The sequence below is a fragment of the Amia ocellicauda genome, chromosome 1 (assembly GCF_036373705.1).
Source record: "Amia ocellicauda isolate fAmiCal2 chromosome 1, fAmiCal2.hap1, whole genome shotgun sequence".
Classification (NCBI taxonomy): domain Eukaryota; kingdom Metazoa; phylum Chordata; class Actinopteri; order Amiiformes; family Amiidae; genus Amia; species Amia ocellicauda.
Window position 1 is genome coordinate 56351824 of NC_089850.1, and position 18861 is coordinate 56370684.

Below are 18861 nucleotides of genomic sequence, written 5' to 3' on the forward strand. Positions count from 1 at the left end.
CACATATTGGTGAAATGACTCACCATCATTATAATTGAAAAAAAAAATGGTTAAGAAGTCATATTTTGACACACCTGGTTATAATTATTCTTTCAACTGCCCTGCTTGAATCTTCTGACTGGTCTCTGGTGCTTTGTACTGATATCTCTGGGATCATAGTCATAGCATTGGAGATATGCTTTTATTGACTTTCTTTTTATTTACTACACTTGCAAATGCAATGTGTATAAAACAGGATACTAACATTTTAGAGGAGGCATTGAAATACCTGTTGTTACATAGTCACACATCTGTGTCGGCCGAGAGCAAGGACTTGAAGCTGAAAAGAATTGTAGAGGACACAAGACTCTTAACAGGCCTTTGATTTCACTTCCTATCAAATAACAGTAGTCTTTATGATAACCTCAATTACTTTGCAGAATACCTTCAATTACTGTGCAGTTGTGCTACTTCTGTTGCAGACAACTTCTCACCAATTCAAAAGTTAGGTGGATATGATATAACCAGATTCACCAGATAATGAGATTGTATTTCAATCCATTTTGTGGGAATGTAAGCAAAGGGGGAAAGATTCATTTTAAAACTAATCTGAAGCCGTTGGATTTGCATCAAAAGAAACATGACATTGCTCATTAAAGTGAACTGTCAATAATAATCCTGACTTGACTGATTGTTCTGATCAAGTTTAAAACCAAAGCCATCCAGTATAATTCAGAATGCTGTTAAATGATTAATGAGATAAAGAAATAACTGCTGGAAATACACTCTCTTCACACACAATAACGTGGCACTTGCACTGCCGTCCACTTGGTGGAGACATTTCACCATCAGTCACCTCTTTCCCACAACACTGCGCTCTTTGTGGCGGCTGGTTTGTCAATGTGAAGCCCTGCATAGAGCTGACCAGAGGGGTATTGGTTGGCAGACTGACCATGAGAATCCCAACTGTATCTAGCGAGTATGTGGCATTATAAAATGTAAAACAATGTGTCAGGTGGTGAACAGAAACTTCAGAGCCAAGGCCTGTTGATTTTAAGATCCTGTCCTGCACAAGTTTAGGGATGTTTATTTTCAGAGGTTTTGTATTGGCTTTGGAAATGATAACATCTTTTTAACCAGTGACCTGAAACGAATTAATTAATTAATTAATTAATAGAACTTACATTGAGCTACAGAGCTTTGATTGAAGGCAGTCTGAGAGATGTGACAAATGGACCATGCAGATAATCCTAATAATAAAGTGTCTTGTTCCCTTTGCTCACAATTAAAGACAAATTTGCTAATTAGAATGTAAATGCTCAACTAAATCACAATGTCAGTCTCTCTATCCAGCTGCACCGACTCACTAATGCATATGCGGACCTCCCTGTTCATTCTGGGTCCTTTGATTGGATAAAACATATGTCCATTCATTCTGTAACAGATTTGAATGGTCGGAGGCCATCCTATTAGGCGCGTTATTACGGTGTGATTGTGTGGAAACAATGTAAGCCTCCGTAGTAATGTGTTATGAATGGATATTCTCATCCTGCGGTGCTGTGGATCTACATTAGAGGGCGCTGTTGAGAGAACTGTAGACATTCACTGCAAAAGGTTGATTGACGTGAATGTATTTATTTGTTTATTTTTTGATCAGATACAAACAACACAAACACAATATCATAACGATTAAGCAAGAACAAAACCCACTGTAAGCGATACCTAATCAACTTTCCAGCTCCCCTGTATGTGATATACACATATGTACATATGTTTCTCCCTCACTCCCTCCCTCACCTCCCCTCTTCTTTTCTTCCCCCCACCCTCTTCCTTTTCCCCTTAATTGAAGTAATAATTTGCTTACATTTGACTTTTTAAATTGTGTAACTGAGGAAGAATTGGTTCCTTAATAACATTAGACGTTCCTTACACAATTGTATACTTAACGTAAAACCCTTAATGCTTAAAATAAGTAATTTAATAAAGGAATTTAATTTAGGAAAATATTATATCAATTAAGGATCGGGGGTGAGAACCACTATATAATGCTAATACTATATAGCACTTGTAATTGTGTAATGTTTTGATCTGTACAGTATTATTGCACTGAAGTATTGCTCTTATATTTTGTAAGTCTCCTGGATAAGGGTGTCTACTAATAAATAAATAATAATAATAATAAAAATAATAATAATAATAATAATAATAACGCGTATGGTTCCATAGTATGTTATAGAATTACAGCACAACAGCAGTTTTTAAGCCTAAATGTTCACTAATAGAAATAACTTTAAACTAAATATGATGAAAATGGAAAGTGGGAAATGATGATACAATTAAAATAATTAACACATTTATTCTTTTTTTTACAGGACAGTGGTAAACTGAGGAAACACCACGATCCTGGTTCACTGATGTCACGAAATGGGGTGATCGAACACAACATGTCAGGACGTGATGGGAAGCAATAACAATGTCGTACAGCTAAGTGATATGCATGTAGTGATTATATCGAGGGGTGGGGAAGACACATCCTGCAGTTTGAGCCAGACGGGAATGTTAATAGACAGGCGGGTTTAACTTTATTACTCACATGGGCTGATACACAACAACACAAGAGCTGCTTCTACTGTCTGACCCGTTGCACTTTCCGTCGGTGAAATCTGTTGAGCAAGTCCGGTTGTTCAATAACATAATGCAGGACTGTGATTCCAGTTTCCCCAGTAACTATGAATTAAAAAACAAACAAACCAACAGTTCTCACACGCCAGGCTATCAACGCTTAACTACTTGTCTCAATCCAATATATTAATATTTGGGAGCAGCCGCGCTTCCATCCATTTTTAAGACATTTAATTTTTACACAAAGTGACAGAAAAGTAAAAGCACCCTTCGCTGAACTCACACAATAAAACAACACTCGGACAGAAAGCTTTTACAAAGAAGAACCAATTGGTAAAAAACAAAAGTGTTTTCTAAGAATGCTATGTTCATGAATATCGAAATTTTGAGATTTCAACCTAAAAGGTGACAGCATAACCTTTGGACTGAGCTGGCTATTGTGACAATGCGGGTATTTGAGCGCTTTAGAGGACGTGCACACTTTGATGTGTTTGTCACCAACCCCTCAGCTCGGTGTTTTTAAACACTACCGCTTGTCCAGGCGTGTTGGTGCAATACAGAGGCAGGCTGCTTGTGGAGCGATGCATGAACGCACTGTTGTTGGTAGCCTGCTCCTCGGTGCGGGAGCTGCACCTGTACAATTCCTGATGCACCTGTTTGAATCGCCTTTAAGGTCAGGAGGCAGGGCCTTTGTGTGTGTGTGTGTGTGTGTGAGTCGGGCCCGCCCTGCCGAGCAAGAATGCACCCCAGGGAGAGAGTGAGCACGGGGCCGGGAGAGCGTCACTGGGAGACGGAGAGACCGAGGAGCGCAGTGGTTCTCACCCGTCAACTAGCCGCGTCCCTGCTGTCATTGAGAGCAACCATTAAGAAGCTTTAGAGGTAAGTGCCTGGGCAGGAGGAATACACAGAGTTTTAGACAAACTGTCTTCGGCTTGTAGATGACAACGTTGAGAAAGTTCCTCGCCTCTCCTAGCAGAAAGCCAACCTAGACAACTGTCGTTGTTTAGGTTGGCTTTCCGCTAGGAGAGGTGAGGAACTTTCTCAACGTTGTCATCTACAAGCTGGGGGAGAGGATCGGTGGGAGCAAAGCAACTGGAGATGTGGGCAGAGACGGGATGAGAGAGCGACTTGAAATGGGCAAAGCTTGAGGTTCATCATATGTAAGCGCATGTTTCGTATTGTAGGCACAAGGTAGACCCAGGCAGGATGCGGTGCAATGTGTCTGGGAGATGATAGATCACTGTGGGCAAACATTTGGTGTGAAACAGACACTTGTATTCCCTGTAGGGAGACAACCTAATACATAAACAAAACCAATTACATTTTACTGTAGGAAAGTCAGTTCAAGTATGTGCAATCTGAGCTCCATTGAAGTTACTGCTGCTGCTTTTTTGTTTTGCTTTTTCTCAAGAACGCCCGAGTGCCCAAACCTGTCTGTTAGTGATATGGGACGGGTTGAATGGAGATATTGCGCAAAGCGGTAATGCTGAAAGGCCACAGGAATGCTTGAAAGCTGAAGAAGCTGATTTTATTGTCATCTCAACCCGAACCAAAAAAAAAACAAGAAACGGGATTTGAACTATAAGAGCCAAGAGAGACTCTTTGGAATGAAATTCTGCAGCAAAGTACTACTGTAGAAGTACACAAACACGAATCACTTTCCTTTTGCATTAACCAACGTTACCTTTATCCCACACACACACACATACTTCAGAAAAGTCTGCTTCTTTCAAGTGCATTGAATAGGGCTTACTCACTGAGAAAAGGCCTGCATGCCTGACTAACATATTTGTGTGCCATTATGTACAGTGAGGGAAAAAAGTATTTGATCCCCTGCTGATTTTGTACGTTTGCCCGCTGACAAAGAAATGATCAGTCTATAATTTTAATGGTAGGTGTATCTTAACAGTGAGAGACAGAATAACAACAAAAAAATCCAGAAAAATGCATTTCAAAAAAGTTATAAATTGATTTGCATGTTAATGAGGGAAATAAGTATTTGATCCCCTATCAATCAGCAAGATTTCTGGCTCCCAGGTGTCTTTTATACAGGTAACATGCTGAGATTAGGAGCACTCTCTTAAAGGGAGTGCTCCTAATCTCAGCTCGTTACCTGTATAAAAGACACCTGTCCACAGAAGCAATCAATCAATCAGATTCCAAACTCTCCACCATGGCCAAGACCAAAGAGCTGTCCAAGGATGTCAGGGACAAGATTGTAGACCTACATAAGGCTAGAATGGGGTACAAGACCATCGCCAAGCAGCTTGGTGAGAAGGTGACAACAGTTGGTGCGATTATTCGCAAATGGAAGAAACACAAAATAACTGTCAGTCTCCCTCGGTCTGGGGCTCCATGCAAGATCTCACCTCATGGAGTTTCAATGATCACGAGAACGGTGAGGAATCAACCCAGAACTACACGGGAGGATCTTGTTAATGATCTCAAGGCAGCTGGGACCATAGTCACCAAGAAAACAATTGGTAACACACTACGCCGTGAAGGACTGAAATCCTGCAGCGCCCGCAAGGTCCCCCTGCTCAAGAAAGCACATGTACAGGCCCGTCTGAAGTTTGCCAATGAACATCTGAATGATTCAGAGGAGAACTGGGTGAAAGTGTTGTGGTCAGATGAGACCAAAATCGAGTTCTTTGGCATCAACTCAACTCGCCGTGTTTGGAGGAGGAGGAATGACCCCAAGAACACCATCCCCACAATCAAACATGGAGGTGGAAATATTATGCTTTGGGGGTGTTTTTCTGCTAAGGGGACACGGCATATGCACCGCATCAAAGGGACGATGGACAGGGCCATGTACCGTCAAATCTTGGGTGAGAACCTCCTTCCCTCAGCCAGGGCATTGAAAATGGGTCGTGGATGGGTATTCCAGCATGACAATGACCCAAAACACACAGCCAAGGCAACAAAGGAGTGGCTCAAGAAGAAGCACATTAAGGTCCTAGAGTGGCCTAGCCAGTCTCCAGACCTTAATCCCATAGAAAATCTGTGGAGGGAGCTGAAGGTTCGAGTTGCCAAACGTCAGCCTCAAAACCTTAATGACTTGGAGAGGATCTGCAAAGATGAGTGGGACAAAATCCCTCCTGAGATGTGTGCAAACCTGGTGGCCAACTACAAGAAACGTCTGACCTCTATGATTGCCAACAAGGGTTTTGCCACCAAGTACTAAGTCGAAGGGGTCAAATACTTATTTCCCTCATTAACATGCAAATCAATTTATAAACTTTTTTGAAATGCGTTTTTCTAGATTTTTTTGTTGTTATTCTGTCTCTCACTGTTAAAATACACCTACCATTAAAATTATAGACTGATCATTTCTTTGTCAGTGGGCAAACATACAAAATCAGCAGGGGATAAAATACTTTTTTCCCTCACTGTAGTTATGTACAACAATATTTCAGGATTCATTGAAAATCTATATTTAGAGAATTTCCTCCCTCAGTTTATAGGCGACACAGTTATGATCACGAACCAACAAATGCTAGATATCAAATGTCATTTCCTTGACTCACACTTTGAACAGGGGACTCAGGCAGACAGGCGCGTGGCAAAGAGAGGGAGAGACAGATCATGATCGGGGGGGAGTGGCAGTCCGAGGTCATGAATTCCTCTCTTGTGTCTCCTCACAGGTGGGCACTGTTGCAGGTGGTGGCGTGTCTCTCTCGCTGCTGAAAGACTCGCCTGGGATGGCAGGCCCTCGGGGGGACGGCCCAGTCATTCGGGGAGACTCTCGCAGGTCCTGGGAGACTGAGATTCTGTAGGACGCAGCACATGATCAACTGAGATTCCTGTGGAGATCCACCATCTATAGACAATAGGATACAACATAACCTGGAGAGCGACCAAGCAGCTGCACTGAGACGAGGAGAAAATACACACACAGTCAATATAACACTGCAGTGAATGGTAGCTGTACCCACCACCGCCCACTGAACACAAGCAGCTTGGGCACCGGTGCCATGCCGGGGCCAGGGCTGTGATGCCCCGGACAGTGTCATGTCTTCGGCGCTGTTGAGCCACGACGGTGCCGGGGGTGACGGGGTCCTGTACAAAAAGAAAGACAGCCTGGCCTCCCCCACCCTGGAGGACGCCTTCTTCCCCTTCGCCTCCCAGCGCCGAGAGTCCCTGCTGACCCCCAACCTGGCCGACCCCCCTCAGGAAGACCCCAGCTCCCTGCTCCTGGAGAGGGACCTGATCCTGGCAGCCGAGCTGGGACAGGCCCTGCTGGAGAGGAACGAGGAGCTGGGGGCCAAGCTGGAGGAGAGGGACAAGGAGATCGAGGTGGGTGAAACCAAAACACCCATGAAACGGCCACGCATAACAACAGCTCCACCAAAATGTGGATGAGTTATAATTAGGTGCATTCTGGTACATTACAAACTATTCTGCATGGGTTAATAAACGATATAATCATATATAATAATAATTATAATGTATCCTTTTCATCTCTACATTGTATCTTGCCTCTTCGTTTGTAAGTCGCATTTTATAACTTTTACATTCACTGCGTCAGCCAAGCCACTGAAATCAACACCGAGCTCTATATTCCTGTTATCTCAAGTTTGTCCCTGGCTGCAGCACACACACTGTAATCCCCCGCTGTTTGCCATGCCAACTATCTATTGAAAGGAAGTAGGGATAAAAAAGAGAAAAGACTGAAGTGAAGCATTATTCAGCACTGGGTTTTCGAGTATTGGTTTGTCGCGTTAAACCTTGCATCCTGCATCCCACGCAGTTTTCTCTATCAGGTCTAATTTTGGGGGATGCTTTTGGGACAACAAGTGACAACCTGAGCCCCAGCAATGGAGAGGAATCCAACAGAAAAGTTAAAACAGGAAATGCAAGTGAGGAGTGAAGAGACGAGCCCAGAGGAGGCATTGTGGTTGGGAATCCGCTCACTAATGCACCGACTGAGGCGACTCGGCGGGCGGGCTGGGGGGCTGCGGTGCTGCGGGGGCTTGTTTGCGGAGTTTTTCGCTTAACCGCTGCTCTTGCTTTACTAGCTGACGAAAGCAATGCAAGCACGTTATGGTAGAGAATGTAGCGAGAGAGGATACTGCAGTTTCAGAAAAAGTACACTTTGTACAGGAGCAAAATGCTTTGAAAGTTTAGCACAGGTTTAGGCATGAAAACAATTTTGCAGTCTGTGTATCCCACACTAAAATGCAACACTTTAGACCAGGGCTTGGAAATGTCATTGATATATGTTTTAAAAATGTGAATACTGTATATATGTACAGTGTGAATAATCTGATAGTGGATGTGGATGTGGATGTTCTTAACACAGTCAGATCTCACATTAAAACCCTGTGCAAGTGAATAATTCACTGACTCTTAGGAGATACCATGAATAAGCAAGCAATAAACCAATTTATATCTGTTTCTGTAACTCTTAGTATGTATAAGCACCAGTAAATTGCTTACTTATTGACTAACAAATAATTTTAAAACAAAACATTGTCAATCTATTTATAAACATGTTTTACAAAAACTATCAAAATAATAAGACCGCTAAATACTCTGTGATGTCGTTTGTATTAAGACTACGCACACTTTGATTGCTGTATCTCATTATGGAGCTCAACTTTAAAGGATGGAGATTGATAAAGTGGCTCAGCTATGACAGTGTCTGTCTGTCCGTCCGTCCATGCGGCAGGGTTTGCAGCAGCAGTGTCACGAGCTGCGGGGGCGGCTGGAGGTCAGTAGGTTGGAGTGGGCCCAGCGGGTGGCCGAGCTGGAGGCCGACCTCGGTGCTGCCCGGGACCAGCTGGAGCGCCAGAACGGCCAGGAGAGAGACCGGAGGAGGGAGGACACCAGCCAGCTCGCCCAGCTGTCCAATCACAACCAGAAGCTGGTGGAGCAGCTGGCAGAGGTGACCAATCAACTGCCTCCGTCTCACTCTCTCCATCGCTCCTTGGGTACAGTGTGAAATGAGGGTCAAACGGACAAGCAGGGCACTGAATATTTTGGGTTAGTGAGCTCAGGCTGTATTCGCCAAACAAAGGAAAGAGACAGAGGTTTAAAATGACTGGACTGGCAGAGAGGACACCCAGTAAGCTGGAAAGAACTGACTGCAGGATGCCACAAGAAATTAGCCAATTGTTTTTCAAGGCGGACATATGGCAAAAAATAATAACTGATATTGAGTTTCGCATTAGTTATAATAATAGGGACAATAGAAAGAAGTATCATATAAAAATACTCTTTGCATACCTGGTTACCTGATACTACATAACTCTGGATTCGTTTTCAGCTGTTACACTCCTCCTTCTCCTCTCTCTCCCTTCTCCTTCCTTCCTGGACCTCCTCCTCCCTCCTCTCCTCGTTGGAATGCAGAGTAGCAGGTTTGTGTGGTATTTTTAGATAAAACGGATTAATGTCATGACAAAGCACATCGCCACACCTCTCTCGCTACCATTCTGATGAATGAACCTGTTTTCAGTGGAGAGTGCATATTCTGTTTTACACATAGCATACACCGATCAGCCATAACATTATGACCACCTGCCTAATATTGTGTAGGTCCCAAAACAGCCCTGACTCATTGGGGCATGGAAGCCACTAGACCTCTGAAGGTATGCTGTGGTATCTGGCACCAAGACATTAGCAGCAGATCCTTTAAGTCCTGTAAGTTGCGAGGTGGGGCCTCCATGGATCAGACTTGTTTGTCCAGCACATCCCACAGATGCTCGATTGGATTGAGATCTGGGGGATTTGGAGGACAAGTCAACACCTTGAACTCGTGATTCATCAGACCAGGCCACCTTCTTCCATTGCTCCGTGGTCCAGTTCTGATGCTCACGTGTCCATTGTAGGCGCTTTCGGCAGTGGACAGGGGTCAGCATGGGCACCCTGACTGGTCTGCAGCTACGCAGCCCCAGATGCAACAAACTGCGATGCACTGTGTGTTCTGACACCTTTCTATCAGAACCAGCATTCACCTTTTCAGCAATTTGAGCTACAGTAGCTCGTCTGTTGGATCGGACCACCGTATATTCTTTCAAACCTACTTTGTTTCTCAACTGTCGTATGGCAATGTTAAAAAAATCTGTGTTCTGCCGTTTACTGAGCTGTTTACGTCATCCAGCAGAGATATGAGAGATATGGACAAAAGACTTCCAGAAATATACGCTTTGTCTATCTTGTTGATTCCTTAACATCTAATCACTAATTCCTACTCCGTTAATGACGTCAAATGAAAGGAATAGTTTATTGTAGACACTTTGTACCACTTCAAATTGGAAACCTGGTTGGGTTGCTCTCGCTCAGAAATATGCTGACTCCCTCGCTCACACACTGCCCCCCAGATCCTCTCAGGTCTCCCCCCCCCCCTCTCTTCTCTCCTCGCAGTGTCCGTCCTCTCTCTCTCTCCAATCCTTTGTTTCTCCCCTGTCTCTCCCGGCTCACACCCTGTCCCTGTCCGTCTCCCCGTGTCTCTCTCAGGCTGTGACCGTGGAGCACGGTCTGCGGTCCGAGCTGCGCGCACTGAGAGAGGAGTATGAAGAGAAGGATCTCAGAGGCTCCGTCACCAAAGTCAAACTGGACAGTCTGCATGCAGAGGTAAGACAAGTGATTCCACAACCAAAATATGTTGGCAACCATTCAGGCGGTTTCTAGACAATTGTAAACCATGTAAAATGATGTTGGGACAGTTGTATATCGGTGACACTTGAAACAATCAACAATGGTGTTACAGATCATGGAGAAACAGTACAGATTGTTACTCTAATTGTTATTCAGGTGTTTATTACGGATGTGTTTCAGTGAATAATAATAATAAAAACTGCTGAGTAACTGCTTTAAAAGACAAACATTCATATAATCAATAAAGCATCATCTAATGAAATTTACAAACATACATTCAACTAAAATCTTATGTTTCTGTAAAGGTTTAAATAAATTACAAATAAGAACATAAGAAAGTTTACAAACGAGAGGAGGTAATTTGCCCCATTGTGCTCGTTTGGTGTCCATTAATAACTAAGTGATCAAGGATCCTATCCAGTCTGTTTTTGAATGTTCCCAAATTGTCTCTTCAGCCACATCGCTGGGGAGTTTGTTCAGATTGTGACGCATCTCTGTGTGAAGAAGTGTCTCCTGTTTTCTGTCTTGAATGCCTTGAAGCCCAATTTCCATTTGTGTCCCCGGGTGCGTGTGTCCCTGCTGATCTGGAAAAGCTCCTCTGGTTTGATGTGGTCGATGCCTTTCATGATTTTGAAGACTTGGATCAAGTCCCCACGTAGTCTCCTCTGTTCCAGGGTGAAAAGGTTCAGTTCCTCAGTCTCTCAGTAGGACATTCCCTTCAGACCTGGAATAAGTCTGGTTGCTCTCCTCTGAACTGCCTCTAGAGCAGCGATATCTGTCTTGAAGTGTGGAGCCCAGAACTGTCCACAGTATCCAGATGAGCTCTAACTAGTGCATTGTACAGTCTGAACATCACTGCCCTTGTTCTCAATTCTACACTTTTGACAATATACCCTAGCATTGTGTTTGCCTTTTTTATTGCTTCCCCACATTGTTTGGATGGAGAAAGTGAGGAGTCCACATAGAATCCTGGGTCTTTCTCATGCGTTACTTCATCTAGTTCTGTTCCTCCCATAGTGTAATTATAGTGGACATTTCTGTTACCTGCATGTATTACCTTGCACTTGTCTACATTGAAATTCATCTGCCAGATGTCGGCGCACAACTGAATATTATCTAAGTCCCTTTGAATAGCCTGTGCTGCCGAGACTGTATCTGCTGAGCCACCTATTTTAGTACCATCTGCAAATTTGACAAGTTTGCTGACTATCCCAGAGTCCAGATCATTAATATAGATTAGAAACAGCACAGGCCCTAGTACTGATCCCTGTGGAACTCCACTAACAACCTCACTCCAGTTAGAAGCGACTCCTCTAATTGACACCCTCCGTTTCCTAGACATCAACCACTTCATAATCCATCTACTTACATTACCCTGAATGCCTACAGCTTCCAATTTGAGCATCAGTCTTTGGTGTGGAACCTTATCACAAGCTTTTTGAAAATCTAAGTATATCATGGCAAAAAATAATAACTGATATTGAGTTTCGCATTAGTTATAATAATAGGGACAATAGAAAGAAGTATCATATAAAAATACTCTTTGCATACCTGGTTACCTGATACTACATAACTCTGGATTCGTTTTCAGCTGTTACACTCCGCAGGGACAGGATGCTGCAGCTGCAGGAGCAGTTGCAGGAGTGAGAGATATGCTTTCACGTGATCCACAGCTGCAGTTGTATGTTCAAAAAACTCCAATAAATTAGTAAGACATGATCTGCCCTGTCTAAACCCATGTTGACTATCTCCAAGAATATGGTTTTCATTAAGATGCTCCTCTATTTTCTGTCTAATAATTTTTTCCAACATTTTACAGGTGATGCAGGTGAGACTGATTGGTCTGTAATTTCCTGGCTCAGTTTTGTCCCCTTTCTTGTGGATTGGTATGACATTAGCTGTCTTCCAGTCAGTTGGCTCATCCCCTGTTCTAAGTGTCATTTGGAATATTTGAGTTAGCGGCCTATAAATAATTTCTCATTTAAACTCATTTCTTTAAGTACTGTTGGAAATATACCATCTAGCCCAGGTGATTTGTTTGTTTTTAATTCTGCTAGTCCCTTTAGTCCCTCCTCCTCATTTATCCTGATCTCTCTTTGGGTTTGACTGGACTGATTGTTAACCTGTGGCATGTTATCTGTTTTTTCTTTTGTAAAAACCTCTGTGAAATACTCATTTAGAACATTTGCCACATCTTGTTCATTTTCCAAGATACTTAAATTTTTGCCCTTTATCTGTTTCACTTCCTCCTTTATTGACCTCTTGCTGTTGTAATATTGAAAAAAGCTCTTTGCATTAGTTTTATCTCCATGAGCTGTTTCTTTCTATTTCCCTCTTTGCTTTCCTCATCCCTTTCTTAATGTCTCTTTGCAGTTCAACATATTCTTTGTATTTTGTTTCATCTCCATCCCTTTTGTATGCCCTATACAACATTTTCTTTCTCTTGATATTTTTTTGCATACTTCTATTAAACCATTTTGGCCAATGTTTCTTGGTCCTCAATTTGCTAAGTTTTGGTACAAATTTCTCCTGAGCATCAAGTAGTATATTCCTAAAATATAACTTAATCTGTATCTAGTGTGCTCCAGTCTACCTCTTCTAAGTGCCTTCAAGGTTTGCATTTTTAAAATTGTAGATCATTGTTTTAGACTTGGTCCTTGTCTTTTGAAAGAATGCCTCAAAGCTAACGATAGTGTGATCACAGTTTGCCATTGGTTCTCTAACTAGTGTCCCTCTGACTCTGTCTTGGTCATTTGAAAAGATCAAGTCACTGCATGCTCTCTCCCTGATTGGTTTGAAAACAGTCGTTTACCATCTCAACCATTTCTATTTCTGCTTCTGTAGTGCCAACTGGGCTTTCCCCGTCTATGTTTGGGAAATTTGATCCATTAAACCTGATTATCCTATGCCGATCACTAATGAATCTCACGCAAAAGCCCATGTGTAACGACTCTTCCTACCAGATCGGTAACACAATCACTAGCCGACCCCAGGGTCTGATCGCAGAAGGCACAGAAAACAGCTGGTCAACTGCTCAATTTCTTGCAGTTTCAAGTTAATTTTAAAATCCCATCTTGTCTCAAATGCCCCTTTTCCACTGGCACATTCGACCCGACCCTGAACCAAGCCAGAACCGAGGCCAGCTGGCCTGGGTCGGGTGTATTTCCACTGCATGACCCGAGCTGAGGTCAGTGACGTCACAAGCTCACCTATTTCAAAAGCTGGCACAATATGCAAATGTTTGGATTAATCCTTGTTACCATGGTTTAATTTGTCATTATAAAGGTATCAGCTTTTACTGTCATAAATAAATAAACTTATCTATAGAGAGTGATGAGAGAACGAGTTTAAAACAAAAGTTATTGGACGTGAGAAGTTAAAGCCCTAACTTACAGATGAACTTATCTCTTGAAATGACCTGTAAAAGATTATTTTATTTAAACAGTTTGTGTAGATCAATCCTAATATTTTTCAAATGTATATAAATAGCAGTAGTAGTATAAGTATCTGTAATGTATTTTATTAATGTATTAAGTATTTAAGTAACAGAAATGTCCACTATAATTACACTATGGGAGGACTAGAACTAGATGAAGTAGCGCATGAGAAAGACCTAGGAGTCTATGTGGACTCCTCACTTTCTCCATCCAAACAATGTGGGGAAGCAATAAAAAAGGCAAAAACAATGTTAGAGTATATTGTCAAAAGTGTAGAATTGAGAACAAGGGCAGTAATGTTCAGACTGTACAATGCACTAGTTAGAGCTCATCTGGATACTGTGGACAGTTCTGGGCTCCACACTTCAAGAAAGATATCGCTGCTCTAGAGGCAGTTCAGAGGAGAGCAACCAGACTTATTCCAGGTCTGAAGGGAAAGTCCTACTGAGAGACTGAGGAACTGAACCTTTTCACCCTGGAACAGAGGAGACTATGTGGGGACTTGATCCAAGTCTTCTAAATCATGAAGGGCATCGACCACATCAAACCAGAGGAGCTTTTCCAGATCAGCAGGGACACACGCACCCGGGAAATTGGGCTTCAAGGCATTCAAGACGGAAAACAGGAGACACTCCTTCACACAGAGAGTCGTCACAATCTGAACAAACTACCCAGCAATGTGGCTGAAGAGACAATTTGGTAACATTCAAAAACAGACTGGATAGGATCCTTGATCACTTAGTTATTAATGGACACCAAACGAGCACGATTGATTGAATGGCCTCCTCTCGATTGGACACTTTCTTATGTTCTTATGTTCTTAAACCCCTCTCGCATCCTTCAGAACCGAGTGCTGCAGGACAGAAAGGCCCTGATGGAGCAGAGGCTGCAGACCGCACACGAGGAGAGCGAGCGCCTGAGAGCAGAGAGCCACGGCCTGAGGGACAGGATGCTGCAGCTGCAGGAGCAGTTGCAGGAGCGAGAGAAAGAGGTGGGCACCGCCGTGGCACTGGCACGCCAACCTCCGGTACCGCGACACCCCTGCCCAGAAGCAGTGGATGGCTAGCGGTTATCTTCTCATGAGATATACTATTATTCCAGTGTAAATATCAGTCTCATTATCTTAAAACAGACTTAGAATAAAAACCATGATTTCTACAGGCTATGTAGACCAGTGAGGCCACTTTCAACTTCTCAAACCTGGACCTGTGTAAGTTGCTGACTGTGCCTGTGTGTGTGTGTGTGTTTGTGTGTTTGTGTACAGCTGGCGCAGGAGAGGAGTGAAGCGTTTGAGTTGCGGACAATCAACCACACCCTGCAGGGCCACGTCCAAGCCCTGGGAGACGAGGTCAGCCTGACCCAGCCCAGCTCCTTCCCCCTGTCCCTCAAATCCGAGATCGAGCAGAGCCAGGTAACCACCGGAAGCCCCTTTCCACAGAGTCCCCAAACACCCACCCCCAACCCAGCCCTGCCAATGAAATCTCCCTCAGCCCGGGTGTGCTGGAGTCCACCTGTGCTATGAATGACTTTAACAGAAGCAGCTACTGACCCAATTGTCTGAAGTCTCAGTCATTAGGGACTGGAGGTTTAAAGTTGCCTGAAGACCTTACCTGAAGATAATGCTGAAACTGTATCTGTCTTTGTTGTAATCAGTTTAACGCACTGTGTCAGGTTCTTTTGGGCAGCGTATTATATATCAGCTGTGAAAAGTGACCAGGATGGAGCCCCATAGCGATTTCCCATGACATAATGACATACACACAGAGAAGCTTGTGAAAGGCGAGCAGTGTCGATCAAGTTACTGTAAAAGAGCAGCCAAGCAGACAACAAAACACAACGACGACCTGTGTTCTGCATTGCACAACCCGATTTTCCTGAAAACCTCACCCTGATCCTAACCTTAACCATGTCTGTACTGTTGTTCCAAGACTAATCCCTGAAAGTGACCACACACACACAAAAATGATGGCTTTTTTCCAGGCACAAGACAGCAGCTTTGTTCCCGTGGAAAAGCTGAGGGAACGGGAGGAGGAACTGCAGAAACTGAAACAAGAGGTCTGTCAGCTTTCAATGGGAATACCAGCGAGGGGGATTCAGGGCAAGACAACCTGGGCTAGACATTGTACAGGAAGTCATGTTTCAAGTTTCATGGTGTCCATCTAGACCTGCATGTCTGGAGAAGTGCAATGTGACTGACAAAGTTAATCACAAAACAAAACGGCTTCAAAAATGAGACTGAGTGGAATTAGCGCCACCAAGTGTACGGTATGGCTCACCACACCACAGAGACGATTATATCACATAGTTACTGTGACTAGGATACCTGTGTCCCTTATGGCACAACACAGGCTTGTATGTGCAACTCCTCTACCAACACTAATGAGCATACCAAAAAAAAAAAGTGATTCATTCAGCTAAAAAGACACAGTGACAGAAATGCATGGTACTTCAACTCCATCTGTAACAATATTAATAGCTGGTCAGATTCAGTTGTTACCTCCCTAAAGTCAGTCCTTGCCAATGGTCAGACATACTTTGGGTCCCCTTTTTCTATAGCGTCAGGTCAGAGACATATGCTATGGTAGTGGGTGAGCTGTTACAGTAATGTTTGTCAGCTCAGACTAACACTTCTGAAATAGCTCAGTTGGCAATGGTCCCTATTCTTTTTAAAAGGCACCTAAACATGTGTCGTGCTTCATAATTGTTAACTTGATAATAGTTGCTGTACACGGATAAAAGAATAATCATTCAGAATAATTCACTGTGTGATCTGCTGTTGTTTGCACAGCTGGAGTCCAAAGACAGTGAGCTGGAGTCTCTGAGAGCAGAGGTCCGCAAGCACGATGAACAGCCCAGCCACAGGTGAGGCCTCTGCTGTGTGTAACACAATGAGATAGTGATGTGATCTGACAGCTCGGTCCCTTAGTAGATGCTAAAAGAAAAATAGTGAATTAAGATGATCATGTGGTCTTGATATATATATTTTTTTCTTCTTCTTCTTTTTAACAATACAAAATGTATGAATGCATACCGACGGGGTTTCTAAGTCCTAAACTGTTTGATTTTTCAACATCCGTGATCGTACACTTGTAAAATGAGATGCATTTATCAGCAATCTAGTGACTGGGCTCTTGGAGATCCTTGTGTTTTGAGTTCCCTCTCCCCTCTCTCCTCTCTCTCTCTCTCTCTCTCTCTCTCTCTCTCTCTCTCTCTCTCTCTCTCTCTCTCTCTCTTTCTCTCTCTCTCTCTCTCTCCAGTTCTCTGGAAGAGGAGTTGAATCACGCCAGAGAAGAGAGAGACGCCCTACACCAGCAGCTGCTCAACACCATTAAACACAAGGTGGCGCTGTCTCAGGAAGTGGAGGCCTGGCAGGTAAAAAAAATCCAAAAAGTACAATTTACCCAAAAGCTGCACATGCTCTGTTTTGTTCTCTTTCTTTCTGTATTTGGATTTGCTCAGGTGATGAAGAGTTTGGGTGTCTTTTCTGTCAGGAAAAAATAAGCACTGGGAGAACAAGCTTGTTGATGATAGAAAATCTGTTTTGTAGAGTTGTGCAACTCTCCTCCGCTTTTCCTCTCCCACTCACCCTCTCTCTCCCTCCCTCTGTCAGGAGGACATGCGCCTGGTCATCAGCCAGCAGGTGCGCACACAGGGACAGGAGGAGAAAGCTCGCGAGAAGAGGGCTTCCCTCCAGAGGAACTCTCGCTTGAGCAGATCTTTCAGGGGGCTGGGCCAGAGGGCCGAAGCAGAGGAGAGTGGGGGCTTCTTCTCTAACTTATTCAAAAAGATCTGAGGGTGGGGGTGGGAGAGAGGACAGGCATGCAAGAAGGATGGAGAACCAATGTAGTGAACAGAACAGGAAGAAACACCGAAGGGGACAATGTTTTGTCTATGGGCTTCAGGGCCTTCCCCAACGTGGAAACATCTTTGATTGCAGCGGGCGGGGAAGCAAGAGCAATAAACTCAGCACAAATAAACCCAAAGAAGAGGAAAAAGTTCCAGGAAACTGCATGCCAGAAAGTCTTTTAGGGCTTTTGAAACAAGCAGACATTTCCATCTCACAGTCAGCACGAACTCACTGCTTCGTGACAATAAGAAAGGGATGATTGTTTAGCCCTATACCATCATTTTGGCCTGTCAGACTTTTTGCATTCTGTCAAACAGGGAATGAAAGTCTGAACTGTGCCAGAGTATCTTTGTGCACGTACTGCATCCCCCCACCACCCTTCCCCAGAAAATCAGAGGAGGGGAAAAAATGCACAAAACAGAATTACACAAGCTTCTGAAGAGCGGCAATGCATCCATATCTGTGCCATTAAAAATAACTGCATCCATATTTATTCTTATATCCTCATTTACTATTTTCTTTCTTCTGAACTCATTAATATATTCCATGGTTTAGAATATATAAATATATGAATGCAGGCAAATGTGCAATATGTGTTGCAGTGTTGTTGCTCACATCAGGACCACAGCCATTCAGCTGCTTGGACAGGTCTAGTCGCAGCAGAACTGCAGCCCAGAAACAAAGATAGAGAAGTTTTATATTTTGTACAGAGCAAGCTATACTTTTCTGATGACTTGCAATAATATATATATATATATATATATATATATATATATTAATAAAGAAAATGTTTATGATACCTGTACAGTGTTTTAAATTCTGTGCCTGAAATTTCTAAAGGAAGGAGTGGAACGCCACCTGGTGGAGATGGAGAGTCACTGTTCGGCAAAACCCCTTTTCTCAGAACTGTGCAAGCGATACTCCGAATTTCGAACCATTGTCCCATATTTTTATTATATCCATGGCTTGTTTTAAGATGCATTGCATCCCTTGATACAAAGATGCTTATTTAAATTTGTTATCTCACTGGAGTCAACCACGACCAGACAGCTTTTCATATACAGATCAAATAAAACTGACTCACAATCCAACCTTCCCATCTCCCTCTCTCTCTCTCTCTGCCTCCCTTACTGTACATCATTATTGTGTTTGTATTTCCTTTCTTACTTATAAGGCCTCAACCTGTTTTAATACATAGAGACACAGATGTACGCATGCATTGATGTGTTGTGTGCATGTCTGTTTAAGTATATGTGGTCGTGTTGGAGAAATCATGTTTGAGAAGTCCCCAAAAAATTAATAACAGTAAACACAGCTGTGTATGGAACAGTTTATTAACACTGCCAACACCCAAAACATATTTTGTTGATTTTC

General features: G+C 43.2%; 1 protein-coding gene across 1 annotated transcript; it reads left to right on the forward strand.

The window, feature by feature from the left end:
• The first annotated feature begins 3327 nt into the window (after nt 1–3327).
• Nucleotides 3328–18578, forward strand: bicdl2 (BICD family like cargo adaptor 2). Its single transcript, XM_066710196.1, has 10 exons — nt 3328–3480; nt 6249–6900; nt 8276–8491; nt 10063–10179; nt 14485–14631; nt 14905–15051; nt 15621–15695; nt 16429–16502; nt 16898–17012; nt 17251–18578. Exons 2-10 carry the CDS (start codon nt 6616–6618, stop codon nt 17431–17433), a joined length of 1359 nt encoding a protein of 452 aa, XP_066566293.1. The 5' UTR covers nt 3328–3480; nt 6249–6615; the 3' UTR covers nt 17434–18578.
• The last annotated feature ends 283 nt before the right edge of the window (nt 18579–18861 follow it).

Excerpts from the sequence above, each read along its gene's own strand:
- bicdl2 (XM_066710196.1), top strand. The coding sequence starts at position 6,616 with ATGTCTTCGGCGCTGTTGAGCCACGACGGTGCCGGGGGTGACGGGGTC. Across the intron at positions 8,492-10,062 it reads TGGTGGAGCAGCTGGCAGAG|GCTGTGACCGTGGAGCACGG; the intron begins GTGACCAATCAA and ends TGTCTCTCTCAG. Across the intron at positions 14,632-14,904 it reads TGCAGGAGCGAGAGAAAGAG|CTGGCGCAGGAGAGGAGTGA; the intron begins GTGGGCACCGCC and ends GTTTGTGTACAG.